Source organism: Lepisosteus oculatus, chromosome 5, assembly GCF_040954835.1.
Source record: "Lepisosteus oculatus isolate fLepOcu1 chromosome 5, fLepOcu1.hap2, whole genome shotgun sequence".
Taxonomy (NCBI): domain Eukaryota; kingdom Metazoa; phylum Chordata; class Actinopteri; order Semionotiformes; family Lepisosteidae; genus Lepisosteus; species Lepisosteus oculatus.
Window position 1 is genome coordinate 19,495,843 of NC_090700.1, and position 23,163 is coordinate 19,519,005.

At 35.9% G+C, this 23,163-nt stretch overlaps 1 protein-coding gene across 8 annotated transcripts in view; it reads right to left on the reverse strand.

The window, feature by feature from the left end:
• Positions 1-449: 449 nt before the first annotated feature.
• grik1a (glutamate receptor, ionotropic, kainate 1a) overlaps positions 450-23,163 on the reverse strand; it is a 90,300-nt gene continuing 67,586 nt past the window's right edge. For 4 of the 8 annotated variants that reach the window (XM_015341948.2, XM_015341943.2, XM_015341949.2 and 1 more), the window contains 7 exons: positions 22,457-22,660; positions 20,867-21,090; positions 16,264-16,382; positions 11,928-12,145; positions 8,970-9,195; positions 7,398-7,648; positions 450-931 (listed from right to left, as the gene is read on the reverse strand). In XM_015341948.2, coding sequence (XP_015197434.2) covers positions 776-931; positions 7,398-7,648; positions 8,970-9,195; positions 11,928-12,145; positions 16,264-16,382; positions 20,867-21,090; positions 22,457-22,660 — 1,398 coding nt within the window. In that variant the 3' untranslated portion in view covers positions 450-775. Of the gene's footprint in view, positions 932-3,353; positions 7,649-8,969; positions 9,196-11,927; positions 12,146-16,263; positions 16,383-20,866; positions 21,091-22,456; positions 22,661-23,163 lie in introns of those variants that run through there. The other 4 variants (XM_015341946.2, XM_015341944.2, XM_015341945.2 and 1 more) reach the window with 3 other exon arrangements.

Genomic DNA, 23,163 nt, shown 5'->3' on the forward strand with positions numbered 1-23,163 from the left:
ACAGGGTGGGAAGAGAGAGTCAGGGACTGAAACTGCACCCGGTTGGGGGAGGGAACCCATTACCATTGCTGTCTGAACTACAACTGGGTTGGTGTTGGCACCAAGTGCTAAAATATGCTATAAATTTAGCAAGACAGATTTCCTTTTATTAATTTCAAATATTAAAACTATTAGCTTTTACTGGATATAAAGCAAACCTTTTATTTTTTTAAAAGAAAACACTACCAATTTCTACAAATTGGTAGAAAACAATGTAATATTTAAATGGCCTACATGAACTTTATGCAATGTTCAAAACTTTAACATGCTATGGTGTTCTTAAAAACACTTGGGAGATAATATGGTGATATTTGTCTTTCAATGCCTTTCATAAATATTTTTCTAAGTTCTCAAAACAGGCTACATATGCACCTAAAAGTTGCTTTTTGAAAAAAAAGGAAAGAGAGCTGTGAAAAAAAATGTAAACATCTTTATTTGAAAAGCAGGTACAGCACTGGAAAATGCGGGATTTATACATAATGAGATGATCAGGGTGTTATTCAAAACATTGTATTTTTCAATTAATGTCACTCAAAACAAAAAACTTTTCTTTGTTGTTGTTAGGAGGTTAAAATGATGTATAATGCATCATCATCAAACCTGGATATTCATAGGCAGCATTATTTTTTTTTTAAAAAGCATTAACAAGTTCATACAAAGATTATCTGAAGAACAAGAATGAAGTCCATGTCTTACAGTGCATCCTACATGACAGGAAACTGAGGGAGTCCATTGTCTATGTCATGGTTTCTTTCCTCAGAATACGTTTGGGATGGCACATTAGAATGCTCGAGATTCCTGCTCTTCCTTTGATCCTTGACCTTTTCTTTACACTTTTGTGACACTTAAGAGAGATGCCAAGTTCTTCCATTACAGCACTAAACGAAATACACTGTCAAAAAGGAACAGAAGGACTTCAATGAGAATCACCTTAGGGAAAGCCTTGTCTCATGTTAAGCTTCATGGCTAATGAAAACAGAATTTGGGAGGAAACAAAACAAGTTCTTTGGGAAAAAAAACAAAAAAATATGGTGCAGCAGAGTACAAGTCTTTTGTTGTTGGTGGTATATTTTATCGTTCCTTCTCCTTGTTGCATTAAGTCCCGTTGATAGCCTTTAGAAAGCAGATATTTCTAGAAGAAGGTAGAACAGTCTAAGCCTCATGCTATTTTTATTCCTTGTTATCTGAAGTTACTCCTACAGATTTCTTAAAATTCTGTAATAAGCACATACAAAAGGCACTAGGCAGAGTAATACAGTTCACTAGTTTTCCAAAAGAATAAAACCATTCATTAGTCACTGTGCGTTAATTTGGGGAGAAAGCTAACATGCTGGTTACAAAGTGAGCTGAGCAACAAAGTTCTCAATTTGGAACAGACATGCAGTTGACTTTCTATAGGTCAGTAACATCCAATGCCTCATACATACAGTTTAACATAGGATATTGATTTAGAATTACTGCTCTAAAGTAGAGTTGTGAAGTATTTTGGCTTTCTGAAAATTTTGATACCATTTTTAAGTGATGGTGATATTGATTCATTACATCCTTATCTCAATTATTCTTTCATAGGCTTCTAAATTTTAACATCAAACTGTGTAGGTATGCAGAATAGCTAACAATTCAGCTATCTATAACTTTTGTGTTTTCATTTAACAGAATTTTTGTAGTCCATGTACTTTAACATTTTAAAGCTGCATGTTAAAAGGTGACAGATCCCTGTTTTATTTTCTATTTACCTTAAATAAAAATGAACCTGGTCAAAAACAGACCTCATATACAGTATATTGATTTTCATATTAATATACCATTTGGATATTGAATGTATATGATTATATATAACACATACAGCATGTCCTATAGTGTAAATCGGAATCTACCTACATTCACATTGTTATAACTCCCTGTATCCACTGAAATGTTTAAAAAAATACAATAAATGTTTTTGTAAATAGTACAATCACTAGCAAGGGGTTATTTGGTATCTGCAATTTCACACTTTTTCACTTATCAAGATAAATAATGTTGATTCCTTGAGAAAGAATGCAGTCTTTAATATATTTTTTAACTACAAAACATCATTTGTAGGATATTCAATTGATCAAAATAATCCAAATAATTTAAAGCAGGGGGTAGAAAATTAGTCAATTGGTTGCAGTTGAGAAGAAAAGGTTTATGAAGAGTTCATGGTTTTCTCACTATCTCAGATATCTATATCCAATAAATCTTATTGATAAAAAATACAACTTTTGGTGACAGTTAAGTTTTTCTTTTGCATTGCAAAAGCACAATGATTTTCCTTAAATGCAATCCTTAAAAGCATGTTTAGACACAAAATTCAAATAAATACAATTTTTTGAAGAGTGTGTACTGTAATAAAGTTGTGTATTACTTTCAAAATCAAATTTAACTTTTTAAAATTTAAATATAAACATATTGTATCTCCTTATAATATGTTTAGGGCAGAAAAGTCGCACTGTGTGAAATCACACTGGGCCCTGGGTTCAATTCTTGGATTTAAAGGCAAACCGCCATTCAAGTTTCTCAGACCGGTTATTATATCTTGGTAACAAAATGAATTAATTGACAGTATAGAAAATTCCTACAAATTTCAAATTAAGCACAAAATCATGAACTTTGTGAAAGTACTATACAGTGTAAGTCACCATCTTGTCACAAACCCCTGGTCTCACCACAGTTAAGAGCGAGAGTCCAGAAATTGTGATGTGACACTGCCCTTCCTGCTCACTAGTTACTGTAATGACTAATGTAATGTGATGTACAGTATGAATGAATGAATTCAGTACAGATTGTGCAGCAGACATTTCACTGCAGAAATGTTCCAGCATGATCTACAGTACATGCAGGGTTAACAAGTAGTGTTTTTCTGCAAAACCATCTCATAGTGAAATATTTCTATTGGATTAAAAATGATGTATACTCTAAAACAAGCCTGCTTGTTTTCAATGCAATAAGGCTGCATCACGTCACCAAGGTTTTGTTACTTCATTTTGAATCTGAGAATATGGAGCTGTGCATATCTGGAAATTTTGCCTAATTTACTATGTAAATTGGAGGTTTTAAGTTATGTTGTACATTTTACTTTGATTGGGGTTTGAAATGCACTCATCAATGCTGATCATTTCTAACCCCAAAATATAAATTAGCATAGCAGTTCCCCTTTCATTTGTGCTATGAGGGTTTGAATGTTCTCCCCATGTTTGTGTGGGTTTTCTCCAGTGGATTAGATTTCCTCAGTCCAAAGACATATTGTCTGTGTTTGTGTCTGTGAGTGCTTCATATCCAAGGCGTATCCAGCCTTATGCCCATTGCTTGCCGGGATAGTCTGGCTCCCCCATAACCCTATTAGATAAAGTGGTTAGAAAATTAATGGACAGTTAATGTGTTTATTACTTGCCACCATATCACCATCTAAGTCCATTAAAGAGCTACCAATTCCCATACCTGTGAAGCTGAAGCAGTCAGTTTGATAGCTCTCTATTTCTCAAATTTATTAGCTAAGGGGCTGTAGGCCATCCTCAACTATGAAAACATACAGATGGAACAAAATGACAGAACAGTAAGTCTTAGAGCTAAAACAAGGGTCATCAATAGATGAATGGGAGCCAGAGATACAGAGTGATACAAATTACTCTGATCACAGCAAGGTCCTGTTATAATTTGATAGCTAAAGTAGGAAATAGGACTGAAGAAATTGCTGGACAGAAACAGTCCATTTCTGTTATCATGTTTGGAGTATGAAAATGTTAAAAACTGAATATAAGGTTAAATAACATATAGAGGTTTTATATTAGTTTAAGCACCTTGAGCAAAGTAACTCTAGCATGCATATGTACCTTTTTGTTCATTCTAATTGTTACAATTTATGGCTGAAATCTACCAGTAAGGGACAAATTTCCACAGTGATACAATTCTCAACAGCCAAACAACCTTGGTGTTTCCTGGATAGAGACATCTTTCAATCCTTAAGCCACGCACCATAAGCCAATTACACCCCATGCCAGTGATAGCACCAAAAAGTAATGAGTTAATGAGATTTACTTGAATCTCTGTAGGCAGGAAGTTATTATTTTTAGTAGGTTAAGCCAAAAACAAAACTGTCACTGAAGAAAGATTTATCATCTGCCTGGTGTTTTTTTTTTTACTCCATTTCACTTCAGTGAGGAGGACAGCAAACATCTGCTTCCTTTGAAAAGTGCACTAGGTCTGTCACATCTCTCCACCCTTCAGTTCACTGGAAACGAGGACTGTAAGTTTTTCTCACTAACCTTGTGCCTAATACTTATCAAAAGGTGCCCAATGACTTGCAGATGATGGAAAAGAGGCCTGTCTTATAAACACTTTGTCTGATTGACAGATGAAATGTTATATTGCCACACCTAACAGTGAGAGATGCAGTTTTTCATTTAATAAAAAAATAATCAAAAGAAAGATTTCAAATGATTGGTAGAAAAATTATATCTTGACTTGTCCAAGTCTGGGACTGATTATTAACACAACAGTAGATTTGGAAACCGAGAAGACTCCAAGTCTGCCCTGTAATCTTATTGATAAAATATCGGAAAACATTTTACCATTAAAAACATTCGGTTTTGTACCCTTCAAGATGTCAGACCAAAAATTCTACAATTTACGGTGCTTTGCGAAGTCCCTTAAGTTCAGCTGAATGTATAAATTCTATTTTAAAAATCCATTTTATAAAAAAAAATTAAATCTGTAAAAAACTAGATTAATGATTGTGTAAAAAAATGCATAGTTTAAACTATTGAAATGCTTCTGTGAAACAAAGAAAGATTCCAGTTTTTACAAGAGCCTTTCTTTTCTATATTAGAAAATATTACTTAAGAACGCAGCATTAAAAGCACTGAGCACTATTCTCAAATATTTAAGCTCCAGTCTTTTTCAGTTTCTGGAAAGGACAATGTAAAATGCTCTTTATAACCTAATTTCTATTTACATCTATTCTTTTTAGATTTTTGGGGCAATTTTCCATACCTGTAGCTGTTTCAAGGACAAGGACATTTATCAGACCAGCCTGGTTCCTGAGGCTATATGTTACTACACCCACCGTTGTACCAGTGCTTGACAAAAGGAATCCAGTTGTTTTCTATGAAGTTAAACCTTAGGGAACACAAAAGCTTTGCAGGGACAGCCATATCAACCAATCACAACCATCTTCACCATAGCTTACATTAGAACAGCTTTTAAAAATACAGCTTCTACCAGGAGAGGGACAAAACAATTAAAAAAAACAACCAGACTGGAGCAAACTGGGTGAGAATAGACCCCAATGTGATGGATTGTATGAGCTCAGCATCTACAGTGTAGGTGCCATGACCCAAATAGTGGCCATATGATCTAATAGGATTCTAGGAGAAATCAAAATAATAGGTACAGTATCTCAGTCTGGCCAGAGACAGGCTTTGGTAACCAATCAGTGCCAATAGTAAATATTAGTGATAATGATTTTTTTTTGTTATCTCTTAAATTTACATTCTTCTTTTCAACGTAATTTAGGAATTCCACAATCTGAGCATCTACAGTGCAGGTGTGCTCATTCCCATCTTTTTCCTTGACATAAGGAGTTACCCATCTGCAGCTGGCAGACACACCTCACACCACAACGACTAGACAGTGCGAATAGAGTGCTGAGGTCGCATCCCCAATTCTTCCCGGAGAAGCTTCCTGCACTCTAACTCCGTGGATAACGTGGTTCCAGAAGTGGAATTGGAGGGATGCGTTTGCTTGCATTGCATTCCATAAAAGAAACAAAAGGCCTTGCATGCAGAATAAACAACAGAAAAGGAGTCATAGCAAAATCACAGGAGGAAAAAATAAATCAAAAAAGCATTACATTCAATGGCATTATTATCACATCAGTCACAAATGTTCAAGCCAAAACAAAACGTGCATTTCTCATGAACAAAAGCATTGGAGATAATACAAAAGCAAAGGATACACATGCAAAATGACTTGGTGTAAAAGCTCAATGTCAAACTGAGTTTCTTTTCAAGCTCAGCCTTCTGCTTATTTCCCATGTGGTGTCTTTAGTCAACAGAGCAGACTGAGAAATTAAGGGAAAGTTGTTTTTTTTCTCTTTTATCACTTCAAAATATGATCCAAGCTTCCGAAAATATTTGTGTAACTTCTCCTCATGTCTTTGTTGAAGAGGTGTGCAGAGAACATTTGCATTTATTTCAATAGCATATTGAACTTGAGTTTGAAATATATACTGTATAGCTGGGGCTGACAGCTGCTGGTTTTCATTTCTGCTCTCTCTACCTGTCTTTGAAGTTCTAATTCACTTTTTTTATAATGCTTCAGCTCCCTAATTAATTAACGCATGTCTCACAATGACAAAATGAGACCAGATATTTTTGTTACATTGTCCTTAAAAATATGAAATGTAAAAAGGATATAGTCATTACAAGAAAAATTCTATATAGTTCAAATGAGCAAATAATAAATAATTAATTCTGTTCCAGAAAAAGAGTGCAGTTCACAGGACATAGAGCAATGAACCATTTTGAGCAAGGACCTTCTGTCAATGTACCACATGTTTGTGCAGTGAGTTTGAGTTTTAAGTTTATCTCACTAATTTACTCACTCTGGAGGCACAAAAGACAAGCAAGTAATATTCATAGGAAATAAACACCAAAAGCTGGCAATCCTAAAGATGCTGACACAAGTTAAATATCTAAACACTATCTGATCCCAGGGAATCATTTCTTTAGAATCAAATTATCAATCTTAGCATGAAAAAAAATGAGAACTTGACATTTACTGTATATGTCCTTGTCCATCCATAATATCAGTTACTCACCATACAGTACATCTGTGTTGACTTAACAACACAGACAAATGTACACTTTGCACATTTGTGTAAATGTTTTATTAAAAAATCGTCAAAGTGTAAAACAGCATGCGTAAGACAGGCTACAAATGCTTGCATCTCATAATTTCAATATAAGTGTCGTTGCAACATAGTTATAGAAGCCTAAAGTACTAGTATGTTATACTTTTAAAAGGAAACTATAAAATGGAGGTAATATGGTCAAAACTGAGGGGTCTGCCATCGGGGATGCAGTTTTTCACATCAGTGAAGTGAAATAAAATGGTTTTGCTGGCCTGATAAAACAGTCTTCATTAAAAAGAAATAACATTCATAACAAAAATGTAATTGTGCTCTCCTGACTGTACTGTATATTATCATGCATACTCTGTGCAGCTTCAACAACTAGCTCTTTTTTTTTAGGTTTCATAAAGCCATCGGAAGCTGCACTTGCCACAGGCTGTGCACATCAATATCTGTTGTGCCATGCGCACTGCCCCACACTCACCTGTTCAATATCCGTGTTTTGCCTGGATTTATATATAAATTCTCCAATGGCTACAAAGACAGAAAGCACAAGTCCAGCTGCCAGCACAATAAAAATGCCTCCGATATTCTCCACCCCTAAAGCACTGGCTTCCTTGCTATCCTCCTCTGGGCAGCCATTGCCTCGCCACCACTTCTCCTTCATCATGTGCAGTTTGCCCTCCTCTTGCAGTTGAAGGATGGCAATTGTGACCTTGTCTCTGTAAGGGGAACCTAAGTATACAAGAGCACACAAAACAAAAAGCAAGTTAGGACCTATTCATAAACAGCAGCTTACACATAAGGGTGATCACACAAGGTTTCCAAATTTTGTAAAGAAAACTTGTCAATTATGTTTATAACTATGTGTCCGCACAATCGGGAACCGCCATTTGTGTCTGTACAGGCCTACTCTCAGCAAAGACACCTGTACTGACACAGGAAGAAGAAGATAGCAAAAACAGGCTATTCATAGGGCAATTCACCTTTCCACACTCAACAACCTCTACAGTGACTTTTAGATGCCTAAAGGAGACTTGGCCCCAGTTGGATGAGTGGCACTTATTACTGTCACTACAAGCCTGCAGGTGCCCAAGACAATACAAGACTGGGAGCTGAGAGAGCCATTGCAAACAAATTCCCAGCCTAGGCATTAGGTCAGGTGTGTGCACTCACAGACAACAATGCCCTGACCCACACTTGAACTCATGACATATTGATCATGGAAACTGAAGAACATGCTTACGCAGGACTAAAGGAAGAGGTGACCAGCAGGAACTTAAAATCAACCCAGTTGATTTTATTATTTTTATTGGAAACAGTGTACAAATGCTTACATGCTGATGCCATCAGCCAGCATCTAGAGTGCAGCAGCTCAAAATGAAACAAGTACACTTTAAAAGGGGTCCCGGAAAGTCACCGTCTATCCAATGTAGTCATTTACAATCATTACAGTTTACTATTGTTAGTAAGCTGATAGCTAACACAGGTGACATTTTTCATGTCCACCAAGTCATTTTACACATATACTGTACACTGGAAGTAAAATCAGGCCTTTGAGCCACTAAGAATTTGGATATAGATATATTATGAGAATCGTTGTCATGTTTTATACAGAATGACCAGTGATATTATTGGATGCATATTTTGAGCTTCTTGATACAAATGAAAAACACCACAGTGAAAGAGTAATTAAATCCAGTCCTTTGATTTAGTAACCACACAGGTGCACCTCAGCATTTCCCTTTATCCACTGCACAACTGCAAAGAACAGCTTTCTACTTTTAAGTCTTAATGATGAAACAGGCTAAGGCTGTCCAAATCACATCATTGTTCAATTCATTGGGACTGAAACCCAGGGTTACAGAGATGAAAGAATTAGTATAGAAATACAAGAGATCTTGCAAAACAAAAGCAGCTGTTGTTCAATTTGTTTAACAGGACAAAAGAAAGAAAAAGAAACAAGAGACAAAAAATGAGTGAAGACATCCATAATTAATTGAAACCCTTAAGGCCCAGAGGATTCTCTGAGTTTTTTTATTGTGCTGAGTCTTACCAATGGGAGTCCCCACACCATAGCCCTTGGAGTCAATCAAGCCCCCAATCTGTGTGAGGTTGCAGTTTCTCTGTGTGACATATTCAATGCTGGTAGACTCCATCAATAGTGCATAATCAGTGGTTAGGACTCTTTGAATGCCCTCATCATTGTTTTTTATCAGGGCTGTCTGCTTCCTGCTGCTCATGAATGCCCACATTTTTTCGTATGTGGAAATTTTAGATTTCTAAAGGGAAAAAAAAGAAAATCTGGTTATCCCATGGTTGAAGTGCCTTCACAATTCATTTTCACAGAAAGACCACAACAAAGAAAACAGTTTCAAGTATTGTATTCAGAGAAGTGCAAACGCCATTGTAGAGATTTCGAGATTTTCTGGTATATTTTAAATAGAAATCTGCCTTTTTAATAATGTATTCTATTCAGTATAACCATACAGTGACATACAATATACTGTATATAAATATAATATATACATATATATTTCCCTACAATAAGGTTTTTCACGCACTGAATCTGAGTTCAGTAGAAGTAGAAGCATAAGGACAGTATTTGGACGTGTGAATGTGTGATGACCAGTTAAATATGTGCTGACTTTCTTATAAAAACATTAGAATCCAGACCCACTGTGTGTCTGCTTTGCCCGTAGCAAAATAGAAATCACACATCACATATACTTTGTGGTACTCAATCAAAGTAAGATTGACAGCTGCACACAACTCTCCTCCAGCTGATTCAATTTGTCATATACATCTGCAGCCTGTATATAGAGACGGGGGGGGGGGGGGGGGGGGTGGTAATCTTTGGCATGGTTCTTTAGCTATAAATCCCCTACAGCTTTCAACTTCGATTGCCTATAAACACAAAACGTTTAACAGGCCTACTGCAGAATCATCACACTGTGAGATAACTGACAAGATGTATGGCTGTTGTAACATTGCATCGACAAATTTCAGAAGAGTATTGCTTATGTCCGAGAAAAAATATTCAAACTGAGAGAAATTATAGCCCTTTTTACCATTAAGTTGTTAAAATCAACCAAAACACCTCCTAACTTTGGAATTGCTAGATTACTAGCTAAAAAATACAACTTTGCTACCTCTGCAAGGTTTAAAAAAATGCACACTGTGGGGAAAAAAGTTTATTGTGCATTGTAGTGTAAGTGGCAGTACAGTAACTGTACAAATAAACAACTGGCTGTTAGTACTAAAACAGAACATGTAGGAGGTACTGTATCGTGGATGCTCATTGTATGCGTTTTTTTTAATTTTAATATATAATTCATCCCATTGTGTCTGTGAGTTTCTTTATGATGAAAGGTTTCTTTCTTCTTAGATTACTCACACAAGTTAATAATCACATTTGTACACACTGGTGGTGAAACCTTCCTGAACTATAACCAAGGAAAAAAGGAACAGTAAAAATGATTGATTTATCGATCCTCTAGGGAAATGCACCTGCAAACATGTTTTGCTATAATTTGGTACAAACCATTCATCCTTTTTCGAAACATTTCATCCAATTCAGAGTCACGGGGGAGCCGAAGCTTATAATGGCAACCAGGCGCAAAGCGGGATACATCTTGGATGGATGCCAATCCATCAAAGTGGTACAAACCACACTCATCAAAATATTCATGCTTCTGTAGCTATCACAGCTTCACGTGCTATGGGCATTCTGTCACCAATTAATATCAAGAATGTCCTAACAATTTCCAGGGAACTGTCATGTTTGCTCTCTTTCATAGCCTGCTTCAAACCTACTTCAAAAGCCATTGCTAAACATTGAATGTGTTTTAAAAACCCTTTCCCAAACACCATATTGTATATGACTCTTAACAACTGAATCTTTGCCATACAGTACCTTTACAAATCTACTTATTCTGTTTTCCATTCATTCAGTGGCATGCAGTAGAAAGTTAACACTTCAGCATCCATGTTGAACTATAGGCACTAGCCTAAGGTACAGTAAGTGGGAAATGTGATATCCGAGCAAGAAGACAAAACTATATGTTCAGTGTCCAATATTTACTATTTCCTAATCAGTGATCCTTATTTCACAACAGATCTCTCCTTGTCAAAGGAAGAAAAATCAATGTGGATTGTGATGTGAGAGTTGTTGCTCAAAGAGCTTTGAGAGGCCTAGAATATGTGTTCAAAACAATATGCGAATAGTTTTCACATCCAAAAGTAATGAATGTCTAGGAAGACAAAGAGGGAAGGCCTTGTCAAGATGTTTTGTAGTGTCTGCAACAAAGTATGAAGTTGTTTAAGGTCTCAGTTTGAGACTCAGATTGTTCTGCAGAAATAGACAACTACTGTACATTATCATTACACTTGTCTCTTGTGGCTTTCCTGGGATCCTGACTTGTGCCTGAAAGATTTGTTTTCACCATGATAATGGCCCTATACACAATGCCTCATTAACACCAAATGACTTAAATGAGAAAGACAAACAACGGGCTTTAAAACTGGAGTGCTAGTCTCACCAGAATTTAAATTCATTGAACTGCTGTTGACAGAAACAGTAAAAAAAACTGACTGCAACCCACATAATATAATTACAACTGCTTAAAAGATTGTGCCTTAGTGCTGAAAAAAAGAATAGCAACATAGAAGTATTTTTACAAGAAAGGTGTGTAGTCTAATGGTAGCTAAATAAGCCTTCTACTGCATTTTGTTCTGATAAGGTAAATAAAGATTCCTGTAAATCAATATTTCATGCTGATTCATTGTATTTCAACATGAGAGGCCCAGTGACTGTGTAAGTTTATAATTAAAGATAACACATTTATTGCATCACTCTCACACAGTTTATACATGGGATGTGGGGGTCTAACCACCCTATGTGTTACAATTCACCTTATATTATTTCGGTGTAAGATCTATTCATTGGTTCAATAGATCTCATGAATACTGAAACAAGACTGAAAAACTGGATGCAGCAGAATGTTACACCTACCTTAAAGAAGGTCATGGTTGATCCATCTCTTACAGCCCCATATTCAATTTTAGTTTGCTTTGCTAAATCATCAGCAGAATCAATGGGCGAGTCCATTCTTTCGACAGTCAGGAAGGCAGCCAAGTTAGCAGTATAGGATGATATTATTATTAAAGTAAAAAACCACCAGATTCCTCCAACTATTCTGGTGGAAAGAGCTTTGGGCATCAGTTCTGATCCTGTTACAACAGCATCAATAATATATTGTTAGGTATGGACAGCTTTGCTACAGTAAACACAACAAGGCACATTAAGCAAGCTAAAACAAGGCAGGTTCAGGTCTTTTCATTAAATCGAGTAAACAGAGGACTATTTATGAAGACATGTTTGAGACATGCGTGGAGGTGAATGAAATGAATGAAGATGTACATGATAATTGTGGCCGTACAATGTGGTTAACACTGAATTCACATTAAAACAAAGCATCTCTAAATTCTTCAGCGAGACCAGTGTTGAACTCCAATGTTAAATCCAAGATGTTTTTTTTTTTATTACCAAGCAGAGAATTGCTCGTAGCAATTGAAAAAACTTAACAGTTTGTGCTGACTATTCCTTAGACTCTTAGTTTCATGTACTGCATCTCTTGAAATGAAGCTGTCACATCAGCTACAGCTAGAGTTTTTTACTGTTTAATGGGGTCAGCAGCAGTACTGAGTAATGCTTGTTTAGCAGACACAGGTGCTTAAAGTAGAGATTTGTCTTCACACACTGTTCAAACAGATTATTTATTCTAGTCAGCAGAAAGTGAACTTTATCACCTGTTATTTTGTTATGTTAAAACTTTTTTTAATAATGCTATTTGTACACTGTCTAGCATACTCAGCATTATTGCATCTTCCAGGAAGCTGAAATTCTGGGATGGGATAATGCTGATATTTGTGAGGCAAGATTCAGAAGTTGTTTAAACTTCTGCAACAATCATTTTCAACTGAATGGGAATCTTTGTTCAATACATTTTTATGTGTGTTTTATTTATTTTTGTGAGCCACCCCTCTAGCATCTCCCTTAACTTAACATTAAAATCTCAAATTAATTTATCATTTGGGAATCTCCTAAAAACAAGTAGTGTTAATAACAATCAAATGTCTCAGTGATTCCCTTAAATTTAGGCTCAAGATAATTGTTTAAATACAGAGAGTACAATATTTGCCTTCTCAAATGTCCTGTCTATGTTAATACAAGAAAGTTGGATAAACAAGTTGAAATCTAGGTCATGAATCCTAATCCAACATAATTAGAGAACCTGCTGTAGACTGCTTTTAACAGTGCACTGCAACATTATACTGGGAATCCTTACTAATATACAGTATATATATTATATATATTATGCATTATAATACATAGGATCAGGTAACGGGTTTATTCCTTTCTGAAAAGAAAAGAAAGGGAACACAATGTTTCGGCTGTGGAGCCTTCTTCAGGTGTGAGAAAGAAAGGGTAGATGGCAAAGATTAAATAGCACAGGAGAACAAAAGCTGGAAAAGTGGAGGAGGAGGGAGAGGGGGGAGGTAGTGAGGCCACTCAGGAAGTGCAAAGTGGAGAGGGGTGGAGAAAGGTGTGAAGTTAAAGCTTGCACGAGAATAGAGAAGATTACACGAAAATAAATCTATCATTGAGAGAAGGGGGGAGGTGTGAACCTACTTTCAGGATGAGTTTAGTTTCTGTTGTCTTTCTGCTGTGGAAGTTGAGAAACCCTTCTTTGAGAACAGAGACAGAGAGATCAGTGTGATGATGGCCATCTGTGGTGAAATGAGAAACTATGGGCTTGGAGAAATCTTTAATCTTCACAGCCCTAACATATTCTCTGAAGCAATCTCCTAGTCTCCTTCCGGTTTCCCCAACATATAGAAGATAGCTGGGCATTTTTTGCAAGAGATACAGTAAATGAGGTTGCTTTACTGTATGTATGATATTAGCTCTATTTATGAATTCATCTGCTACATACTGTAGGTGTAAAAGTACCTAGTCTTTGGTCACATATCAAGCATCATTTTAGGAAGTTAAAATGCTGACAGAATTATAGGAAGCTACCTTAAAGGTTGTATTCCAGGAATTTATTCCAGAAGGGAAATGTTACTGTAGTATAATAATATAGGTTAATTATTATATCAAAGAAGGCCTGCAAGTACATTGGAAATTGTCCAAAGAAATTTCTAAAAAATAAAATTCATTTAGAAAAACCCAGTATTTAAATTTGCTTTAAAGCTGTCAGACATATGCAGAGAACCCTAAAATTGTACTCACACTTTCAACATACGCTTTCTTTCTTTAATTTGCAAAAATCTAAAACAGTATAATTATTATAACAAGGCCTGCAAGTAAATTGGAAATGGTCCAAATAAATTTCTAAAAACTAAATTCGTTTACTAAAACATAGTATTTAAATTTGCTTTAAAGCTGTCAGACATATGAAAAGAGGAGAAGCAGATATCAGCTTTAACACAGAATTTACAGATCCAATAATTATAAAGGGTGGTAACTTAATTATTCGTGATTTGCACGTTTTTTTTGTTCTATCCAGTATTTGTTAAGGGTGCGAAGCAATGTAGGAGGAATATGTTGACAAGATACAGAGTAATTTATGAAGGTTTTGGTATGGATGAGGATGATTGAATTACAAAGTAATACTGAAATGAGGCATGAAATGAAAGACACTGTTGTACTTCTCTGCCTCGGCTAAGCTGCTTCTGATATATTCCCTATGGAGTCATATGGCTCCTATGGGCACCGTTGATGGCTGTACTTTTAATGTCACACTTTTAAGTAAAGTGTGCAGAATGGTACGTGCTAAAGGGACTAATCGCAGGCGGTGCACGTTATACCTACAGTACATTACAAACCCAAGCTATACCATTCAAATCAAAATGTGTTCGCTAGCAACACTCTGGGTGAGAGACAGTACTTGCTGAAGCCTCCTAAGTGCCTTATGGCAGACATGACAGCCAATCCTGATCCAGACTTTGCTCACGGTCTGTAGAAGAGAGAAAGTCTGATCATCACATTTAATTTCCAACAAAAAAGGCTCCAAATTCAACACAAACAGAACAACTGCTAACACAAAGAAAAATGATATGAACAACACAGCTACAGTTGCATGGGTTAGCATTTTCTAGCTTTTCTAGCTTTTTTCCTCCTCTCCTTAATTAGTTTCTAAATAGATAAGACAGAGCACTTACGTTCACAATTACCATGACTTTGTACAGAGTTAAACATTTGTCAGCTCACAAATGTTTATCGTGCTTTGCAAAGACAAGCAGAATCTGGTTGGGGCTGACTGTCATGTACCCAAGGTAGTGGTAACTAGCAGACACTGCATCCCACAGAATGCTGTGGATGACGGTAAACTCCATGCGGTAGGACATTTACCAGAAACTATGGTTCACAATCAGCTCTCATCACTCACTCACACCTGGGGCAGCCACACGGACACACCTAGCAAATACTGTAAGACCTGATCCAGTCGGCTGGCAGTTGGCTACAATTGGATTTTGATTGAGGTTTCCGTTTATAATGCAAGCATGAGCCCACATTATAAAAATGGCGAATTGCATACATACCAAAGTGACCTAAGGAAGTGATTTTCAAAGCTTATGTGGTCTAGTTACAACAGTAGTGATGTCACTTGCATGCTTGTTACAGCACATCCTTTTGCAGAAAAGAAAAACTGTGCAGGGGTAGCTCTAATTCTCCTCCTTCCGTCTCAGAACATTTTATTTCCTGACATACGTATTTGAAATCGTTTAATTTGACTGGGTGTCGGCTTGCTTTTCACATGCTCAGTTTCCCATAGCGCCTGCAGGTCACAAGAATGTCTTTGCAAAAGTCATAGCCATGGAGACGACGGCCCCCACGCTGCCTGAGAAGCAAGGGCGTCCAGTCGCATATCCCTGTGTCTGTGTTGCATTTATAACTGACAGCGAGAAAAGAAAAAGGAGGAGGGGAAAATTCAGTGTATGGATGATGTGTGTGTCATGTCTTTTCAACAGCCCTGTAATGCAATCACTCCTGACGATGGCTGACAGCGAACATCTATTACAGTACATCGCAGATCAGCTAATTGTGCATGCACCTGTGTTTCTGTTTTTTAGAGGTTTTCTTCTCAATTTTTTTAAAAAGGGTCTTAACTAGGCATTGGAATAACTGGGTGCAGTGACCGCATGCTGATGCAGGTTAGGCACGTAAGAAGCATTGATCAGGTTTTACAGTAAGCAGTAAATTCACTGAAAATGGAGTTTACCAGCACAGAGGCCCCAGCAGACTATGGGATGTGTGCAATATTGACATGTGACCTATGTACCTTGCTGCATGAGAGCTCCAACTCCAAACCAGAAACTATTTAGTAATGTAAAATTGTTTTCCACCACGTCAGAGTCAGGGTTGCATGGGTGGGGGTTATACCACTCATAAGGTGTAAACCTGTGGTAGTGGACAAAAACAAGTCCAGAAATCATTACATCAAAAAGAAACAGTGCTTCCAGCAAAATTTAATGAGAAAACCAACTGAAATCATGTATGAGTACAATGCATCAAAATAAGTCTGAGTTGGTAGCTATAACAGTATTTTGTAAAACAAAATGTTGCCTAAATAATGGACATCTTATTAAACCTTTGCTTTCTACCTTTGCTAGCTGTATTGTGGTGACTGAGGAAATATTCTGAAGCAATCAGTACTGACGTTTCATGGAAGCTGACTGTGTCATTTTTAATCCTTGAAATACTGTGCTGATCATTGCTTATAATCCTTTCTGGTAGTCATTCTCAACACGTTTCTGATGTAAATATGAGAGGCCACATTTACTACCGGTTTGGAGAACAGCATATTTCACTTAGCAATCAAGATTCCTAAAAAGTAGGCCTATTTTGAAGCCATCTTAGGCTAGACAGATTTTTTGATGAGGACTGGAATAATATTATGTCCAACAATACAACAAACAACAACACTCACAAGCAATATGCAACTTACCTCCAGTTTCCCTATATCAGCTGTGCTTTAACAAAACTTAAAACTGAAGAAGTAGCTGTCACGGATGTATTTCACAAAGATTCATTTTCAAGTTTGCTGAACAGAAGAAGAGCTCCCACATGCTACATTTACAAATCTATTTTTTTTGTTACAATGTATTTAAAAAGCCCATTTTTTAATCAAGATGTCCTTCTTGTTTGAAAAACTCTTTTTATGATCCATCCATCTATTGTCTCAACACTTGTATGCATTACAGGGTCATGGGAGAGCCGCAGTGCTCACAGGAGCAATTATGGGTTCACCCTGGACCATATGCCAGTCCACCATAGGGCACACATAGACATACACCAGGGCAATTTTCCCAGAAAACAATTAACCTACCAGTATGTCTTTGGACTGTGGGAGGAAGCCGCAGCACCCGAAGGAAACCCACACAAACACAGGGAGAATGTACAAACGCCACACAGATAGCACCTCAGGTCCAGAATTGAGCCCAGAGCCCCAGGACTGCGAGGCAGCAATGCTAACCGCTGTACCTCTGTACTGTCTTCTCTGTTATTCAGAAACAGTTTAATTTCTAAAACTTTTACAATTCATTAGTATTCGATTAAAAAAACTAAAACAATGTAGATATAAAAGTAATGACTTTTAAGTAAGAGTAAGGTTTTTTATATTTTAATTAACTTTAATTATACACTGTATATCAAATATAAAGCAATCACCGTAAAAAAGTGCTTATTAAAAACACTCCACACTATTGAAGTCATTGTCAGTTTTACCGATCGCTCCATTTTTAATCACTGTCTAGCACTGGAAACTGAATTGTGATTATTCAATGCTGATTTGCCTGTAACACTAATTGAATGTTAACAATTAACATATGTGCAACTGGATGAACAAATGATCATTTGAAGAGTATTTGAATGTGGTCATTTTGACTGAAACATTGGTTTCTTAAGTAATTAAGTGATACTAAGTGCAAGTTATTAGCCTGATTAAATGGGTAGATGTTTTACAATCTTTAAAGACCGTTTCTCATTTAAAAATATCAGACTAAATGAAAGTGTACACTAAATGTTTAGTTCTTGTGCTGATTATATACATTGCTGAGATTCTTTGACTACATAGACATCACCAAATTTCAATATAGTATAGGTGTGAATTCAGTGCCTTACATATTATCCACAGTAAGGTAACTTTCAATATAAGAATGGACATTACACAGCTACAATTACAGTACAGAAATAATGAATATTAATCAGTATTTTTTCTGTTCCAAACAAGAAAATAGGCTATGGTACCACTGCATAATTTCATCACTTTACATAACATCTAAAGTAAGCCATATTTATCATCAATGATATTCTTTAAAAAAGATTATCATCACAAATGTGCAAGTCAGTACTGTACATACTATAGGTACTGTACCTCAAGTGTAGTTTACCACTCACAACTGTTCAGATATGAGGAAGTAAGGTGTATTTGATTGATCATCTTGGGCTTTTTAATGTTTTAAAATTTTTAAGTAAAGCAAATTGACCAGAGTGTAAAATGAGTGTAAAATGAACATGAATGTAACATCGCTTTTAGAAAATATATCAGCAATTCTGTCAATATTACTGTAAGGTTACTGCTAAACATTACAAATTCACATAGAGCAGTTCTGTACTGTAATCCTAGAATAGCATCTAAATATAGATTCATATGCTTTTAAACCTACAATAGCATATAGCTGCTCACACTAAATAAGATTATACAGTACGTTTTAAATCAAGTTTGTGATTTTTTAAAATAGTGGATTTTCAGTTCTCCTTGCACAGAATCAGCACTGAGATATTTAAATTCCTTAATCTAGCTTTTTTCCAGCTACATGTTTTACAGTTTTTCTCTTAGGCACTGCTTTACCTGAAAATTTTCAGCTCTTTTCCAGAAATAATTGTATCATCTCAAACAAGCATGAAAACAATAATCGACAGAAACGCACTATGGTGGTAGGTAATTGTGCCAATCATATCAACTAGCTGCATGAACTAGTTCAACTAAATGAAGAAAGCTTTACGGCAAGAAAATAATCATTTCTCACATTGATTAATAACATGGGATTCTGGTTTTTGGCTTATATTTTTTAATGGCATAGTTCCCTTTAAATCTTAACTAATTCCTTCTGAGGCTTTCCCTGCCCTAAGTGAAATGCATCCAGAACCATCAAAGTTGTAACTTGTTTGCCAGGAGAACTTTGTTGATCTAGTTGCAATAATCACAGTATCACCAAGGTAATTCATTGTGTCAGTAGAGGAATGAAGTGTAAGTTAAGGTTGACTGAGATCATTTTCATCTGCCAACCCTGAATTATCAGTGGAACAAAACAGTGGTTTTATTGAGACATGATGTTAAGAGAACTAACACTGTTTTACGGTTAACAGACTTATGTGGTTTTAGTTAATAAACGAAATTGTTTCAGGACAACATAAAAAGGAATTCAGTCAAAATAAATGCTCAAAATTCTACATCTAAAAATGTGCTACTGACAGCTGTTGGTGGGATTATTTTAGTTGTGATAGCTGCACACTGATTGTAATCACAGTTGTCTTATAATATCATAATTATACAGTACTTTCCATCTGAAGAATTTTCTTTCCCACAAATTTCTATGTAATATTTTTGTTTATATAGATGACAGTCCATGATAATAAAGTATGTATATTTTTTTGTATTTTTCAAGACTATAAGGTAAAAATGGAAACCACACATTTACTGTATATGTGATCAATATTTTTTGGAGTTAGACGACATGAGACAAAGCTTACAGTATATACAGTACTGTAGGTGCCAAGAAATGCTCTTGATTAGTCAGTGTTCTCTGTAGTGTCACGATTATTGAAAATTATATAATAAATGTATTTATCAGCTGCCATGAATATGTGCTTTAGCCCAAAAATCTGTTGTAAGAAAAAAATACTTTGAAGAACTACTATGAACAGTGAAATGTGAAAGGGTTTCAGAGGAAAAACTAAAGTTTTTTGCAGTTTTATGGAAACTTACACAATTTCCTCAGCCTAACAAATGGTATTATAGAATAAGTGGATACATGTATACTGTAGGAATGAATTTTGTATACCTTACTTGTATTGCAGTGGGGCGTTTTATAAATAGGTAACTGGCCCAATAATAACAAAGCTGAAGAATGAGGAAACAAAGATAAATGCTCTCTATTTTTATAAATTGTCTACTTTATTTTATTGTGTTATTGTAAGGGGCAGATAAATAAGATTTGGTTCATAGTTTTTTCTTGTTGTGTTTTAATTATTTTTTGTGAATTTAAGAATTTGTTTTGACTAATAAAAAAAAAGAAAAAAAGATTTGGTTCACAGTATGATAGTGCTGAATGTGTCCTGTTCTTTCTCTCATTCCCTATACTCCCAACAGTGCAGCATGAGACTGAAAATTGTTTAAATAAACGAGGGGCAATAAAAGCACTAAAAGTAACTCTCCTCCCTCAATATTCTTAAGGGTCTTTATTAATTTATTTGCTGTAAATAAAGTTAATTCCTTAAAATAATCTGGGAACTCATTAGACTATTAATACATATTAATAGTATTAATAGACTTTTGCATATATATAATGTTATCTGAATATATATGAAGTTTGTCCTTATGTAGCACTGCAGTTGGATATAATGTTAATTCTCATTTCTGTAAACATTATGTTTCAGGTAAAAATAAGATGTTGTGTTAGAAAGGGTAAACACATTAGGCACTACCCACAAATTGTTCCATTTAAGTCCAAGGGATTCAGTTGCCATTTGACTTCTCCAATGGTAATAACGAGGACTGGAAAGATTCAGGTAATGCAGGTGCTGATTCCTACCCATCCAGATGACCTGTCTCATCACAACAGAGGAAGACAGTAGAGCGCCCTCTGCTGGCTGTACTATACCTTGCGATGACAAAGAGCACGCAGCTCACACCCAGGCAAGCCAGCAGGACGTACATCCAGATATCCGGGGACAGAGGGTTCAGGAAGGAGAAGACCCCTGGGTTGGTCCCGTTCGGCTTGCGATAGAGGATGCTGATGCCCAGTGTCATGAAGGGTTTCGAGAAATCAATCACCTTTTCCCTCACATAGGTTATGGTGAGAGGAGCCACTGCCAGATCTGCAATCTGTAGGAGCAAATAATTAATTGCTATGAAAATCAATGAACAAAGGGATGTTAGTTCTCTGAACTGTCCTATATGAGTATTTCCACATACATTTACCCTAATTGTTTTAAAAACAATCTCACACTCTTAGTCTTAGTTTCTTGTCAAGTCTTTATTTTTTAACTGTGTTTATTTACACTGAAGATGCAAAAGAAGCCCTGTATTGGACTCCTGATCAAGAGCTCCCATTGATTCAGTGTCACAGTGTTATTCCATTCAAGGTTTTAAAGGCTTTTTCTGTGCTCATTTAAAATATTAGATTACCATAATTACATCTCCGGCCATGGTTTCACTTACACAGTCACTGTACATACATTTAAGTGGGACAGAAACATAGTAATCTGAAAAGCTATAATTATTTTAAAATGCCATAATGGGATAGCACGTTTTGCCTAGTGAAGGCAAAACATAAACAAGTCCCACAAATTAAATTGAATCAAACCTGTTTAAATCCTATTCCCCCCAGTGAGAGATAAAAGTCATTTAGAATTAAATGGAGTATTAGACTATTAAACTGACAGTTTATCTTCACATTTTCTTATTGTTTATGAGCTCTGCATAGAAATCCATATTCATAATCCTTCCAAAAATGTTTTACATTATTGTTGCTGATGCTTGTTGGCTTTTCTTTTCCCACTTGGCAATTTCATGTTAACTCCATCTTACCATGAAGAGGCCACTGCTAAAGCAAAGCCAAATATAATCTGGTTACTCTGTACTTAAAGTCTGTTTTCATTACCATCTCGATTGACATTACTTATCATAAAATGACGATTTTATTAGATAAGTACCCACTACAAAGGCTCAATACCCCTTTTGTTGGCATGCAAAAATTGCATAATTTATATTGCAGCTAATTAATTTCCTCCCTTTACTATGAAATTATAACCTGTTAAGAACTATAATTTATTATTAGGTGTTCTAAACCTTGATTTTACTGCAAAGTCATCACTGGGCATTGAAATAGGAAGAACAAGAGAAAACCTTATAACTAGGTGACTGAGCTGGGTCTATGGGTTTAAAACTGTTAAAAACAATAATTAATTTATAAATAATTAATTAAAAACAAATGGATAGAAGCACAGAAGGATGATAAACGTGTGTTAGGGGAGAGACTGATTGGAGAGGCACATGAGCCGGGTAAAGTACATGCAGGTGGTAGACATTTGAAAAGGAAGATGGACAATGCGATCAGTTTAAAAACAGTGCAAAAAACCTCTGTGGCTAATTTGGCTTCAGCTTCTGAACTCCCCGTTTGCTACTTATTTGTACACCATTAAAAGCATGAGCATAAGAAATCAGTATGGTAAAAAATGGCACTACTTACATGGTCTATGAGTTCTCTGACCATTCCATTCCATTCGCCCTTGTCATTTTGTGCCCCATATTTGCCATCTGATACCAGTTTCACTTCGTAAGAAAAACCAAGAATATTTGAGAGTTCCTTCAGCAAGTCCAGGCAGTAACCTTCAAATCGGTCATTTCCATACAGAGGTTTATCAGACTTCTTATACATAACGTATGGGTCTTCCTGTAAAATAACCGGAAAAAAAAAATAGAAAAGTCAGTGTAGTTGAAAGCCTTAATGTATTAGTGCTAAAATAATATACTGTATAGCCAAACATCTTCTCAACATCACAACACAACACAACACAATAATGTCCACTAAAAAGATCTTATTAACCCCTCTTCCCTCTTCCATTATGATACAAACATTAAAATATACTCACGTAGCCTCTCTAGTAAGAGACACCTATAGTATTCTAAATATCACTTTCTCATCATTTCTACCAACAGCTTTTCTGCACATGCTGTAACTGACAAATGCAGAAATCAAAGCTAATTAAAAATAGAACTGAACAGAATAGAACCTGTAATACAAAAATGTATTACATAACAAAGGTTACAAAGGAGAGCATGTCATTGTGCCCAATTTGCTTATTCAGTATTTAAGTGATCCAGGTTTCTCATCCAGTGTTTCCATGAAAGAAGCAAGGTTATTAGGTTCTATGACATACTGTAGTTGAGCAGCTT